Source organism: Dipodomys ordii, unplaced genomic scaffold (assembly GCF_000151885.1).
Source record: "Dipodomys ordii isolate 6190 unplaced genomic scaffold, Dord_2.0 Scaffold55, whole genome shotgun sequence".
Taxonomy (NCBI): domain Eukaryota; kingdom Metazoa; phylum Chordata; class Mammalia; order Rodentia; family Heteromyidae; genus Dipodomys; species Dipodomys ordii.
The window spans coordinates 258,268-273,888 of record NW_012267271.1 but is presented as its reverse complement, the minus strand read 5'-3'; the positions used below and the strand labels follow the sequence as shown (position 1 = coordinate 273,888).

At 38.5% G+C, this 15,621-nt stretch overlaps 1 protein-coding gene across 1 annotated transcript in view; it reads left to right on the top strand.

The window, feature by feature from the left end:
* Positions 1 to 15,621, top strand: part of Rc3h2 (ring finger and CCCH-type domains 2) — a 62,296-nt gene that overhangs the window by 37,689 nt on the left and 8,986 nt on the right. The window contains exons 10-13 of the mRNA XM_013021379.1: positions 432 to 740; positions 6,399 to 6,613; positions 12,948 to 13,381; positions 14,172 to 14,339. Of these exons, the coding sequence (XP_012876833.1) occupies positions 432 to 740; positions 6,399 to 6,613; positions 12,948 to 13,381; positions 14,172 to 14,339 (1,126 nt within the window). The remainder of the gene's footprint in view (positions 1 to 431; positions 741 to 6,398; positions 6,614 to 12,947; positions 13,382 to 14,171; positions 14,340 to 15,621) is intronic.

The window sequence follows — 15,621 nt, the reverse complement described above, 5'->3', positions numbered from 1 at the left end:
AGCTGTGGCTCAAGTGGTAGAGCACTAGCCCTGAGTTCAAGCCCTAGGACTAGCACAAAAATATAAAATTATACCATTCTTTAAATGGTAATTTTTTCGGCTTTCATATGCCTTTCCTTTTTATTCTGTTTCCAACTGATGGTGCTAGGTCGTGCCATTTTTCATAGTGTATTATATTGCAGCTACAGATTTTTAAACACTATCTTCCTATTCTGTCAGGTTCTTTGAGTCTGTGTGCTTTGTTTGCTATGTCATCTGTCCATGCATATGTAGTTTTTCATGTGGCATTTATTACAATATAATTGATGTAGAGTGGTGGTTAGCTGAAGAAACTTTATACAGCTGTTTCCTGTTTCAAAAATATTTTCCCATTGTCTCTCTTTAGATTTTTTGAAGTGATTTTCACTAATTCATTGATTATTTTTAAACAGGTATCGATTAAGGAACAAAAAAATCAATGCAACTGTAAGAACGTTTCCTCTACTAAATAAAGTTGGTGTAAACAACACTGTCCCAACCACAGCCGGAAATGTCATTTCTGTCATAGGAAGTACTGAAACAACTGGGAAAATTATTCCAAGTACAAATGGAATTTCAAATGCAGAAAACAGTGTTTCCCAGCTAATCCCACGTAGTACTGATAATACATTAAGAACTCTAGAGACTGTGAAGAAAGTGGGGAAGGTTGGCTCCAATGGTCAGAATCCTGCTGGGCCCTCTGCAGAGTCTGTAACGGAAAAGTAGGTATTGAGTAAAAATAATGAATATGAAGTTCTTTATCGTTTATTTATATATTTTAAAAATGCCTTAGTATAAACACACACCTACCTCTTTTGTTTGTAGCAGTACTGGGGTTTGAACTCAGGGTGCTCACATTTGCTTTACCACTTTAGCCATTTTGCTAGCCCTTTTCATATTTACTTTTCAAATAAGGGATTGCTTTATGCCTGGGCTAGCTTGGATGTGATCTTCCTATTTAGGCTTCTCTGGTAGTTGGGATGATAGGCCAGGATTGATGGAGATGAAGACTATTGAACAGTTTTTTCTTTTTTTTTTTTTGTCGGACATGGGGCTTGAACTCTGGGCTTGGGCGCGGTCCCTGTGCTCTTCAGCTCACAGCGAGTGCTCTACCGCTTGAGCCACAGCGCCACTTCCAGTTTTCCAGTGATTTTTTGGAGATAGGAGTCTCACAGACTTTCCTGCCTGGGCTGGCTTTGAACTGTGATCCTCAGATCTCAGCCTCCTGAGTAGCTAGGGTTACAGGCGTGAGCCACTGGCGCCTGGCTCAGTTTTTTTCTTTTACTAAGACTTGAACTCAAGGCTTGCTGCTCTTGCTCAATTTGTTTTGCTTATGGCTGATAAAATACCACTTCAGCCACAATTCAGGTCAGGTTTTTTGTTTTTTTTTTCTGGTTAATTAGACTTTGACTTTTCTGCCTGGGCTGACTTCAAGCCTCCATCCTAGATCTCAGCCTCCTGACTAATTTGGATTACAGATGTGAGCCACCAATGCCCCACAGTTGAACTTTTTTGTCTGAGCTGGCTTCAGATCATGACTTCCTGATTTCTGCCTCCCAAGTAGCTAGGAGTATAGTCACTGCACAGAAGCCTACAGAATAACATTTAATTTGAATTTTTACACAGAATGCTTCATATAGTAGAAAAAATAGGAAGAATTTTGTGTTCTAATCTTGGCTTTACAGCTGGATAGCTCTCTAAATATGGAAAGTCACTTCAACTCTGTTTTGTTGTCCTCAGCTGTTCATTTTCAGTGAACTTCAGGACCAGTTACATAGAGATACCAGAAAGGAACTAAGTAGAAACTTGAAATATTCTGTTATACCCTTTATCTTCTATAATGAGGTTTAAATTGAGTGATGAGTCTTTGAAACCAAACTCTTTTTGTTTGGTTTGGTTTAATTGAAAGTCTTGCTATGTAGCCAAGGCTGGCCTCAAACTTGAGATTCCTCCTGTCTCATTGGTGCTGGAAGTATGAGCATGCACCCCCACATTAAATTAAATTTTGGGATTCAATTTTGGCTCAATTTTTCCTGGCCATTTCATCTTAAATCACTTAATCTTTCTCACTTTACTCATTCATACAATTAAAATGCCTATTTCTTGAGCTGAGGATGTAGCTTAATGGTCTAGTACTTGCCTAGCATGACTGAAGTCCTGTGTTTGATCCTCAGCACAGCTTTGGGGGTAAAGAATACCCTACTTCATATATTGGCTGTGAAATTTGTTTGTTTATGTATTTATTTATTTGGCCATGGGGCTTGAATTCAGGGCCTGAGTCCTGTCTTTGCTCTTTTGCTCAAGACTAGCATTCTTGCTGGGGGAGGTGGGGGAGGATTGGGAGGGGAGGGGGGAGGCTGGGAAGGGATGTGAAGGGTAAACAAAGGAGGAGGCTGCAATGCTTGGTAAGAAATGTATGCATTATCCTGCCCATGTAATTGTAACCCCTCTGTACAGTATGTTCACAAATAAAATTAAATTAAATTAAAAAAAAAAGACTAGTATTCTACCACTTTGAGCCACAGTGTCCCTGTGGGTTTTCTGGGTTAATTGTAGATAAGAGTCTCATGGACTTTCCTACCAGTCTAGCTTTGAATTGCAATTCTCATATCTCAGCCTCCTGAGTAGCTAGAGCTACTGGCATGAGCCACCAGCACCTGCCTTGGCTGTGGAATTTAAATGAGTTAATACTACAGCGTTCTTTGAGCCATGTCTGCCAGTTAATAAATACTAAGTAAATGCTTCTTTATCACCATCATTATTATTGTTGGGTGACAGAATAAGATTATATTTGACACAGGCTTTTTATCTTTTTGTTTGTTTCTGTTTTTGCCTCAACAAGAAAGTTTAAATACTTTCAAGTGATCTGAAATGTTACTTTCAATTCTAAAATCTCACACTTGTGCACTCTTTTAAGGTTTGAAAGTTGAGTTAAAATTTTGTTTGGCCAGGCGATGGTGGCTCATGCCTGTAATCCTAGCTACACAAGAGACTGAGATCTGAGGATAATGGTTCAAAGCCAGTCTAGGCAGGAAAGTCCCTGAGATTTTCAATTAACCACAAGAAAAACAGAAGTGACACTGTGGCTCAAGTGGTAGAGCACTAGCCATGAGGTAGTGCAAGAGACAGCCCACAGGCCCAGAGTTCAAGCCCCATGACCAACCAAAAAAAAAAAAAAAGGAAGAGTTTGTTGCCTACAAATTGTCAATACCTGTTATATGCCCACTGTGAAACAAAAAGTCATGCTTGGCACACAGTAAACTAGTGACTTTGTAGGATATATAAGTTAATAGTAATACTCCTATTTTTGCAATGTAATGGGAGAAATTGTTTATTAAGGCGCCTTTCTGATCTCTACTAAGAGAGAGTTTTGGAAGGACCTATCAAAAACATTGTCTAGTTAGCAAGTGTTACTTTACTCCCAAACTTGTTTTTGGCATTGTTAGGACTACTGAAACATATCTGTGCACTTAAAGGGTTTGTGAGACTACATATGTGCAGAAAGTATTTACATAAATGAAGCATACCAAAATTGTTAGGAAATTGTTATATTGCTGCAAAAATATGGAAGATTAAAAATAAAAACAGCATCAAATGCATTAAGTTTGTTAGCAAATACAGGATTTGTGCACTGTCTTGAAACTAGCCTTCTAGAACTGTACGTTTATGTTAATGATTAGTATAATCTAGATTATAGACACTTCATGTGTAGAAATGAGCTTTTGACAAGGTAATGTAAAACTTTTTGTTTGTTTTTTTTAGTGCTGCTACTGGCATTTCTGCTCAGGGCCTGGGCTCTGTCCCTGAGCTTCTTTTGCTCAAGGCTAGCCCTCTACCACTTGAGCCACAGCTTCATTTCCAGCTTTTTTGGTAGGTTAGTGGTGATAAGAATCTCATTGACTTTCCCGGTGGTTTTGGCTTCAAAGCCTAATCCTCAGATCTCAGCTTCTTGAGTAGTTAGAATTATAGGCATGAATCACCAGTACCCAGCTGTAAACCATTTTTATCCATATGAAATATTATTGTCATGAAAAAGGAAATGATGCATTATTATATGTCACACAATATGGATGAATCTTAAGAGCATAATGCTCATTGAAAGAATCCAGGTACAAAAGGCAACATAGGATTCTAATAATGTGAAATGTCCAAAATAAACTAATCCAAAGAGACAAAATGTTGATTAGTGGTTACTGGGATCAAAGAATGACATAGAACAGGGAATAAAAGCTAATTAGATATGTTTTTCTTGAGGACAATGGAAATATTTCAGAATTTGGTAGAGATAGTTGGAAATCTTGTGAATATGCCAAAAGTCAATTAATTACACTTAAGAATGTATGAATTTTTGCATTATCTTTTTTTTGTGTGTGTATGTTCTGGGAATCAACCCTAAGGCCTTGTGATCTATGACCAAGTATATTTCAACCTTTGTGTTTCAACTGTTTAAATCATCTATTAGGACAACGTATAATAATAAATAAATCTCAATTAAAAATGCTTTTTTCATGGGTTTTGGGGTTTTTTGTTTTTTGGTTTTTGTTTTTGTTTTTTTTGGTCAGCCATGGGGCTTGAACTTCAGGCCTAGACACTGTCCCTGAGATTTATTGCTCAAGGCTAGCACTCTGACACTGAGCCACAGCTCCACTTGTAGTATTTAGGTGGTTAATTCATGGACTTTACTGCCTGGGCTGGCTTTGAGCAACAATTCTCAGACCTAAGCCTCCTGAGTAGCCAGAATTGCAGACATGAGCCACCACCACCCAGCTAATTTTTAATGTTATAGATCATGTATGTGCCAAACCCTAATGAAAACTGGTATAGCTAAAGAAAATAAAAAAGATTAATTCTCTGCCTCTCAGGGTGTCCCAATGTAATTTGGGAGATGGACATGTAAACAGATGTAATATACTCTAAAGGTACTGTAATTAAGTATGCCCTATTTGTTATTAGAATCCAGAAAAAAAGGATAACCAGTTCTTTGGAGAGGTATTGTGAAAAGCTTTTAGAGGTGAAGGGATGTGGATCGGAAAGCAGGAAGGATCTACTTACCTAATCTCATTAGTTAATGAATATGTACCTTGTCATAAATTTTCATGACCATTTCCTCATAAACTTGAGAATTTGATATTTCAGAGTACTAATCCAAATCTTATGGTATATAATATTTTGACCTAGAAAGACCTGATAATCTGTATTTGTACTCAATAATAATTGTTCCATGTTAAATGTTATGGTCAGAAGGAAATTCTGATCATTTCCTGTTACTTCTGCTAGACTCACTCATTCTAAGAATAAGTACAGCCCTAATGTATTTTTAAGTTATAACAAAGGCATTTGTACCTTCTGAATTATCCACAGGTTTTTAGTTATTATCTGCCTTTTAGTACACATTACATGGAGACGTCAACATCTGCCAGGGTAATCTGTTGTGCTAAGCAGTGCATACACCTTGATGTTTATACTCCTGTTTGAGAAGAACTTTTCTAATGTGAGAAAATGTTCTTACTTAGCTGAAGTGCATTGTATTGAATTCCTACACAATTAACAATATCACTTTCTCAATTGCCACACATTTAAGTCTCAGTCAAAGTTTGACTTTGTGTGTGCATGGTATCACACACCAGAATCAGTACTGGGGCTTAAACTCATGGTTGGGGCTCTTAGTATTTTTACTCAAAGCTAGAGCTCTATTACTTGAACCACAGCTCCACTTTTTGCTTTTGGCAGTTAACTGGAGATAAAATGTTTCTTACTAACTGGAGACAGGGTCTCAGTTTTGTCTGCCTAGACTGGTTTTGGAACTCAGCCTCCTGAATAGCTAGGATTATAGACATTAGCCACCAGCACTCTACTAAAGCTTGACTTCTTTAAAAGGGATTTAAAAAAGGACTTCATTTAGAACTGATTACTTGGTTACTCAACCACAAAAATTCTCTTGTGTTTAAAAAAATATGGCAAAAGGCTTTAGTACCTACTTTGTGTTATGAGCTATTAATTTGTCATCAATCTTTCCTTATGACTGCTGAGTGCTGGAACTGCAGAGCAAAAAGGACTGGAAACATGGATCTAGTGGTAGAGTACCTGCCTTGCAGTATAAAGCCCTGAGTTCAAACCCCAGGAACCACCAATAAAAAAGTAGGGGTAGGTAGGTCTGATAAGTGGGTCTGGGATTGTTTTCATTTTCTATTGCCCTCACTAGAATGAATATGAGATCTTTTACTATGATCTTGTCAATTAGCAGTTTATGGCAGCAGTGAAATTTCATGCCATAATTGTCACTGTGGAAATATCTAATGTGGTTTGTACAGTTTTACTATATAACTCCAGAAAAACAACTAACAGTGATTGTCCTTTGTCCTGTTAAATTTCCTCTGCAGTAAAATTAGCTCTCCACCCAAGACTCCTGTAAGTAATGTAGCAGCTACCTCAGCTGGGCCCTCTAATGCTGGAACAGAGCTGAATCCCGTGCCTCCCAAGTCCAGCCCATTCCTAACTAGAGTACCAGTATATCCTCAGCATTCTGAAAACATTCAGTATTTTCAAGATCCAAGGACTCAGATACCCTTTGAAGTTCCACAGTACCCACAAACAGGTAAGTGCTTTTAGACAATTCTACGAAGAAAAAAAAATTGTAACCTAATGTTTGTTTCCCTTAGTTATTTGCCCATATTTTGAATTAATCCCTTGGAGTTTATGACCTATAAGTTTTCTGCCATGAGACATTGTGATCTTAGATACCAATATATATTTTCTTCATAAAGAACTCACATACACACTGGGAGAACTTATCTCAGAGGGTTGGTTAAGAACATGAGCTTATATGTCCTTTTAACAAAAGAGCAATACAGGACTAAAAAAAAAAATGACAATGAAAATGAGAAGGACTTTGAATTTCTACAGTGGCAAATTGTGGGATGCTAAATAAACAGAACTACTGGAAAATAAGGGCTAGTCAGTAAGGCTTGTTTGGCGATTCCTGTGGTGCTGTCTTTAGGCTGGGAAGGTGGCTCAGTGGTAGAGCGCTTGCCTTGCATGCATGAAGCCCTGGGTTCGATCCTCAGCACCACATAAGCAAAAAGAAAAAAGCCGGAAGTGGCCCTGTGGCTCAAGTGGTAGAGTGCTAGTCTTGAGCTGAATTGCTGAGGGACAGCACCCAGGCCCAGAGTTCAGGCTCCACGACTGGACCACAAAAAAAGAATCTAAAGTTGTCTCTGCTGATTTGCTTCTGTCCTTCCTGGTAACCAGGGAGAGATGAAACACATTTACAAACATTCCTCCTGTATTTAGGCACATAAAAAAGGCAGAAATCTGTGTCTTTTCACTTATCTTCAGCTCAATATAATCCCTTTGGCCTAAGGCTATATTCTGGCCTATTCTTCCTCCTTGAGTACTAATGGGGTGCCATGAGATATGCTGATTCATGTGTATGTTGTAGAACATACAATATTAAGTTAAATGGGCCTTACCTCCCCAACCATGTATCTTTTTTTTCTCTTTTTTTGCCTATACTGGGCTTAAACTAAGGGCCTTTCACTGTTGCTTGCTTTTAAAAAAAATTTTAATTGTTATTTTATTGTGAAAATACTGTACAAAGGGGTTACAGTTACATGAGCATGGTAATGAGTACATTTCTTATCCAGCATTGTTGCCACCTCCTTTGTTTTTCCCCTACCATCCCTTCCCTCCCACCTCCTGAGTTATACTCCCCTCTATCCCCCCTCTCACCTAAATTGTAAAGTTCATTTTTCGATATAGCATCTTGTACATCTCATTGTTGCAGTAGTTCAATCTGTATCATTATTTAACTAATTGGTTTCCCTTATTTGCAATAACTAGTATATGTCTGGGACGTGCAAAAAAAGTCAGATAAGATGATGTTAAGCAAAATGAACCCCAAGATAGGGACACAAGTGGTTTTTTTCTTTCTTGCTATTGTTTCTAACATATTTATAAGGTACCATGTGATTTTTTTTTTGTTGCCTTCCCCCACGGTATTACCCATTTTTGTTTGTTTGTTTGGTGAAAATACTGTACAGAGGGGTTACAATTACATGGGCAAGGTAATGAGTATATTTCTTATCAAGCATTGTTGCCTCCTCCTTTGTTTCCCCTTCCCATCTCCCATAACCCCTATTTTCACTGTATTTGATGTTGGTATAATTTGGGGAGGGGAAGGGAAAAAACAAATTATTGCTTGACTTTTTGACACAAGATCGACACTCTACCACTTCCTGGCTTTTTACTGGTTAATTGGTTGTTATTGTTGTTGTTGTGGGCCTTGAACACTGCACCTGGGTGCTATCCTGAGCTCTTTTGCTAGAGGCTACGGCTTTAAGCCACAGGGTCACTTCTGTTTTGTGGGGGTTAGTTAGAGATAAGAGTCTCACAGACTTTGCTGCCTAGGCTTGGTTTGAACCACAATCCTCTGATCTTAGCCTCTTAAGTAGCTAGGATTAGAGACATCATACACCAGCAATCTGGTTTTTACTGGTTAATTGGAGATAATAATTTCTCAAACTTTTTTGCCCAGCTGACTTCAAGTGCTCAGATCTCAGCCCGCTGAGTAGCTAGTATTACAGTTATAAGTGACTGTAATCACTATAATTATTTTTATTTTTATTAATTTATATTTATTGTAAAACATTTTAAATCCTTCTAACTTTTTGAAATACATGTAGTAATAATAGTCCTTTATAGTCAACCACTCTACTGTGAAATGGCACACCAAAACTTATTATCGTATGTAACTATAACTTAGTACTCATTCATCAACTTTTCCGCATATCTCCTTCCCCTTACAGATCTTCTTAGCCTCTTATAACCACTACACTAAATTTATATAAGATAAATTCTTTTTTGTGTTTCGGGTTGTTTTGGTCAAGGGGCTTGAACTCAGGGCCTGGGTGCTGTCTCTGAGCCCTTTCTTTTTTGTTTTTGTTTTTTTATCGGTCGTGGGGCTTGAACTCTGGGCCTGGGCGCTGTCCCTGTGCTGTTCAGCTCAAGGTGAGCACTCTACCTCTTGAGTCACAGCACCACTTCCGGTTTTCTAGTAGTTTATTGGAGATCAGAGTCTCACAGACTTTTCTGCCTGGGCTGACTTTGAGCTGTGATCCTCAGATCTCAGCCTCCTGAGTAGATAGGATTATAGGTCTGAGCCACTGGCACCTGGCTCTCTGAGCTCTTTCAAGGCTAGCACTCTCCCACTTTGAGCTATGGTTCCACTTCAGGTTTTCTGGTGGTTATTTGGAGATAAGAGTCTCACAGACTTTTCTGCAGGGGCTGGCTTTGGACTATAATCCTCAGATCTCAGCCTCCTAAGTAGCTAGGATTATAGGTGTCAGTCATCAGCCCTAACTTAGATAAACTTTTTTAGATTTCACATCTGACTGAGATTCTGTGGAACTTGTCTTTCTATGCCTGGCGTATTTCACTTACCATAATGATCTCTCCAGTTCTGTCCAGATTGTTAGAATGAGAGGCTTTTTATTTTTTTAATGACTGAATAGTAATCCATTGTGTATATGTGCCACATTTTCTCTGTCAATAGCTGAACACTTAAAATATTAATTTGTGAATAATTCTGTAGTACACATGGGTATGTACATGTCTCTTCTGCATACTGATCTTTCCATTGGATATATGACTGGAGCTGAGATTGATAGATCATATTATGGTTCTATTTTTATTCATTTATTTTTGTGTGTATGTGCCAGCTCCAGGGCTTGAACTGGAGATCTGGGCACTGTTTCTTAGCTTTTTCCTCATGGATACAGATTTACCACTTGAGACATACTTCCACTTCCAGCTTTTTGGTGGTTAATTGGAGATAAGCATCTCATGGACTTTGGCTTTGAACCTTTGATCCTTGTATCTCAGATCTCAGCCGCCTGCATAGCTAGGAGTGATCCGCTCACTGCACACCACTTTCATTAGTGTTTCTTAGTGAAGTGAGATGACGTCTCATTGTGGGTTGTTTTTTTTGTTTGTTTTTGCTTATAGTTAGTGAGTTTGAGCTTTTTTTTTAACCTGTTGGCCTTGTAGATCATCTTTGAGAAATATTTAAATCTATTTACAGTCTTAATTGGTGACTTTGGTGACAGTTTAATTGGGTTTTTTTGCTATTAGGTTTTTTGTTGTTTTGTTCTTTTTTGTTTTTTTGTCAGTCAAGGGACTTGAACTCTGGGCATGGGCGCTGTCCCTCAACTCTTCAGCTCAAGGTGAGCACTCTACCACTTGAGCCACAGTGCCACTTCTATTTTTCTGGTGGTTAATTGGAGATGAGTCTCACGGACTGACCATGATCCTCAGATCTCAGCCTCCTAAGTTACAGTTACAGGTATGAACCACCAGTACCTGGCTTGTTTTGAAAATTTCTTATTTTTACTTTGTCTTACATTTGCTGGATAGGTGCTCTACCCCTTTGTGATATGTTCCCCATCTTTTTTACTTTCTTTATTTTTTGAATGAGGTCTCACTTTTTGCCCAGGCCAAGTCTGTACCTTAGTCCTCCTATTTATGCTTCTGTAAATCTGAGATGACAGGCACATGCTACTTTACCTGTATCTATTTCTTTGTTAAAATATGGGGAGGGGAGTCTCACAAATATTTTACTTGGGCTACCCTCAAACCACCATCCTCCTGATCTTAGCCTCTCAAGTAGTTAGAATTATAGGCGTTGAGCCAACATGCCTTGCTTCTTTTATTGTTTTGTGGAGGATCTTATGTTTTGTTTAGGCTGGCCTGGTATGCAGTTCTTGTACATAAGTATATACATCCCAGTATAGTTGGGATGATATGCCTGAACCACCATGCCCACTTTATTTTGCTGAGATAAAATCTCATTAATTTTTTTCTTGAGCTGGCATTGAATTGTGATCCTCTTAATATCTGCCTCTCAAGTTGCTGGAATTTACAGCTGTGAACCATGGTGCCTGGCTTGATTTCCCATTTTTTAAATTGGATTTATTTATTTAGTTAGCCATATTGGGGTGTGAACCCGGGCCCTTATATATATATATTTTGTTTTGTCAGTCGTGGGGCCTGAACTCTGGGCCTGGGCACTGTCCCTCAGCTCTTCAGCTCAAGGCTAGCACTCTGCTGTGAGCCACAGAGTCACTTCCTGCTTTTTCTGTTTATGCGATGCTGAGGAATTGAGCCCAGGCCTCATGCATGCAAGGCAAGCACACTACCACTGAGATACCTTCCCAGCCCTGAACTTTTTGTCGATATTGGCTTAATACAGTTTTGCTTGCTTTTTTGCTCAGAGCCATCATTTAAGCCACACCAACACTATCAGCTTTTTGCGGATTAATTTTGGAGAGAAGAATCTTGGACATTTGTGCTCAGGCTGGCTTTGAATCATAGTTCTTAGTTCTTAGTCTCCTGATATAGGTGTGAGCCACTGGTACCTGACTTCCTTATATATTTTAGGTATTGTCCTCTTGATAAATGTATTCCTAGCCTAAATTTCTCCTATTCTGCATATTGCCTGTGCAATCAGATGATTGTTTTGTTTGGTAGGAACATTTTATTTTTTATTTGTGTGTGTGTGTGTGTGTGTGTGTGTGTGTGTGTGTGCGCGCGCGCGTGTGTGTGCATGTGTATTTTGTTGTTGTTGTTTTTGGTCATGGGGCTTGAACTCTGGGCTTGGGCGCTCAACTCTTCAGCTCAAGGCAAGTGCTCTACCATTTGAGCTATAGCACCACTTCCGGTTTTCTAGTGGTTTATTGGAGATAACAGTCTCATGGACTTTCCTGCCTGGGCTGGTTTTGAACTGCGATCCTCAGATCTCAGCCTCCTGAGTAGCTAGGATTATAAATGTGAGCCACCAGAGCCCAGCAGGGAACGTTTTATTTTGATGCAATCCATCTTACCTACTTGAGCCTTCATTTAGTATGCTTTTAGGGTCTTTCCAAAAAGCTCTTGACCATTCCACTAAAGTATGCAGTAGTTTCATAGTTCTAGGTATTACATTTAAAGCATTTTGAGTTTATTTTTGTACGTGGTTAAAGATCTTACTTAATTTTTCTGCATGAGGAAGGTGAGGTGATATACCAATAATTTTTTGTTGGTTGGTTTTTGTTTTTTTGTGAAGTTTTTTGATAGTACTGGGATTGAACTCAAGGCCTCATACTTGTTTGGCTGACAATCTCTACCACTGTTTATTTTGGAGATGGAGTTTCACAAGTTTTCTGCCTCCTGAGTAGCTAGGATTGCTGACATAAACCACTGGTACCTTGTGATTTAAGGTTGTCTTTTATAAAACTCAAATATAAAGTCTAGAAATGAAGTAGTACAAAGTATAATTTGTATATACTTAGGTAAAATTTTAGTAAGGAAATTAACAGCACATGAATTTTGAAAGAGGTCTTTATCTTTTGTTCCCAAAATGCTTATTAAGAATCAATGTTGTAACTAATTACTTAATCTAAAACATGTAACTATGATGCCCTAAAAGGAAAGTCTAGCACTTTGTTAATAGCTCTGGCATCTGTTTTTATTTGTTTGGTTTGTTTTGTTTTTTGCCAGTCCTCTTATGGCTTGAAATCAGGGCCTGGGCTCTGTCTCATAGCTTCTTTTGCTCAAGGCTAGCACTCTATCACTTGAGCCACAGCGCCACTTTGAGCTTTCTCTGTGTATGTGGTACTGAGGAATTGAACCCAGGGCTTCATGAATGCTAGGCAAGCACTCTATCACTAAGCCACATTCCTAGCCCTGTCATCTGTTTTTAAGTAGCAGTTTAACAAAGTATTGAATGTAAATGATTTTTATGTACTGTTATCCTGAAAATATGTAGCTTCTCTGTAAGGTAAAGATCATTTACTAATTCTATTTCTCCGTATTAAAGGCTGCTTTTAGACTTAGTCCATTAAAATGTTGGATTTTGACCAAGGTTACATTAAATATTCCTTTCTTCAATTTTCAAGGATACTACCCACCACCTCCAACGGTGCCAGCTGGTGTGGCTCCTTGTGTTCCTCGCTTTGTGAGGTCCAGTAATGTTCCAGAGTCCTCCCTCCCACCTGCTTCCATGCCATATGCTGATCATTACAGTACATTCTCCCCTCGAGAGCGAATGAATTCTTCTCCTTACCAGCCTCCTCCTCCGCAGCAGTATGGACCAGTTCCTCCAGTACCTTCCGGAATGTATGCTCCTGTGTATGACAGCAGGCGCATCTGGCGCCCTGCAATGTATCAACGAGATGACATTATTAGAAGCAATTCTTTACCTCCAATGGATGTGATGCACTCATCTGTCTATCAGCCATCTTTGCGGGAAAGATATAACTCATTAGATGGTTATTATTCAGTGGCTTGTCAGCCACCAAGTGAGCCAAGGACAACTGTGCCTTTACCAAGAGTAAGTGGTTATGGAGATAGAAATGCTACTGTCGTGTATAAGTTAAGAGTTAGTGTCATGTATGGAACCAGCCAGACTTGGGGCTTCCTCTTACTGTATGACTGAAAGAATGTACTTGATTTTCCTTTGCTCCAGTTCATCTGCTAGATGGAAATAATAGTAGTACCTACTCATAAGGCTGTTGTGAGAATTAAATCAGAAAATATAGATCTAATATAGAAAATATAGATCTAATACAGAAAAATACTGAATAAATTTTATATTTTGATATGAAATTAATGGGAGGTAATAAAAATGTCAAAAGTGTGAGGACAGGGCCTGTCTTTTTAAAGTGTCTACACCTACATAAAATGACTTTTCTAAGTTAGAAAAGTAAGGTCTGGGAATGTGGCTCAGTGGTAGAGTGCTTGCCTAGCATGCATAAAGCCCTTGGTTCAATTCCTCAGTACCACATAAACAAAAACCGGAAGTGGCAGAGTGCTAGCTTTGAGCACAGAGAGGCTTAAGGACAGAACCCAGGCCGAGTTCAAGCTCCAGGACCGGCAAAAAAAGACAAAAATAACGCCACCTAAAGTAGAAAAGTAAGTGCTCTGCTCAGATTTTATTCTAGTTGAAATTTAGATTACTTGAATAAATATTAACCTTTTTATTTATGTGTATATAGAAAATGTAGGGCAGTTCCCTTCCCCCTTTTTTCATAACAATATCAAGCTATATATTCACAGAGCATAGTTAAATTTATTCATCACTCCCGAGATGATCAAGATTGTTTCTTTTATCCCCCCCTTAGGAACCTTGTGGTCATTTGAAGACCAGTTGTGAAGAGCAGATAAGAAGAAAGCCAGATCAATGGGCACAGTATCATACTCAGAAAGCACCTGTCTCTTCAACTCTTCCTGTGGCAACACAGTCACCAACACCACCTTCTCCTCTATTCAGTGTAGACTTTCGAACAGATGTAAGAAAAGTTTTAATCACTTGTTTTTGCATAGATGTTCAAACAGTTAACTTCAGATATTTATTCAAACTAGGGTTCACTTGTTTGGATATCTTGCAGTGGTTTGGAATAACGCAGTTGAATTTAGCACATCAACACTATGGCTAAGTATTAGGAGATTCTGGAGACCCTTAAAACACAATTCTTTACCAAGAATTCAGTAGTATAGTTTTATTTCTGGTGCCGAGAATGGAACCCAGATCTTTATATGTGCTAAGTTCATGTTCTGTTACTTAGGTACAGCTCCCTCCCTCCCCATTAGCATGTGTTTAGCACAAACATGGTCCTCGGCTTGATCCTAGCACCACAAAGAATTAAAAGTAATTTATATCTACCATTTTTTGAATACTGACTCATACCAGGCATTCTACTAACTATTAATATAATACTATTTTATTTAATTCTCACAAAAACCTTAAAGGGTAGATATTATTCTTATTTTATGGTTAGGAAACCTGCTTAGCTAAGAAGTTAAGTATTTTTCCAGTATCTTTTATCCTATAAATATCTGGTATTCGAATCTTAGTCTCAGAGGCATTGAATCTTATTCTCTGCTTCACAAGAGGTGCAGAATTGCCTGCTATATTATTTCTTTCATTTATATCACCATTAGTTATTTTACTTCAGGCCATTATAGTTTCAATTTTACATAATGTTTTTATTATAATTATATTTAGAGAAAATCATTTTTACATATCCCCTCTAATTTACCCCTCTACCCCTAGTAATTCTGGTGCTTTATATTATGAAAATTGTTCAACCTTAATAACTTGGTATATGGTAATTCAGTGGGCATGGTGGGCATGTCTGTAATCAAAGCACTTCATTAATGGGCTAAGACAAGAGAACCTGGAATTTGAGACCAGTCTATCAGCTATATTGTAAGTTCTGACTCAAACAAATAATCGGTCATAATAATAATTAGATTATTTTGAAATAATCCTACATATATTTCAATATAGCATTGACTTAAATTCACTTGAAGTATGTAAATAGCTTAGTAACAGAGTGACTGAAGTGCTATTGCTTGACAGAAAAATATGTTTATGTATTTTTTTTTTTTTTTGTCGGCCGTGGGACTTGAACTCTGGGCCTGGGCGCTGTCCCTCAGCTCTTCAGCTCAAGGCGAGCACTCTACCACTTGAGCTACAGCACCACTTCCGGTTTTCTAGTGGTTTATTGGAGATAGGAGTCTCACGGTCTCTCCTGCCCGGGCTGGCTTTGAACCGCGATCCTCAGATCT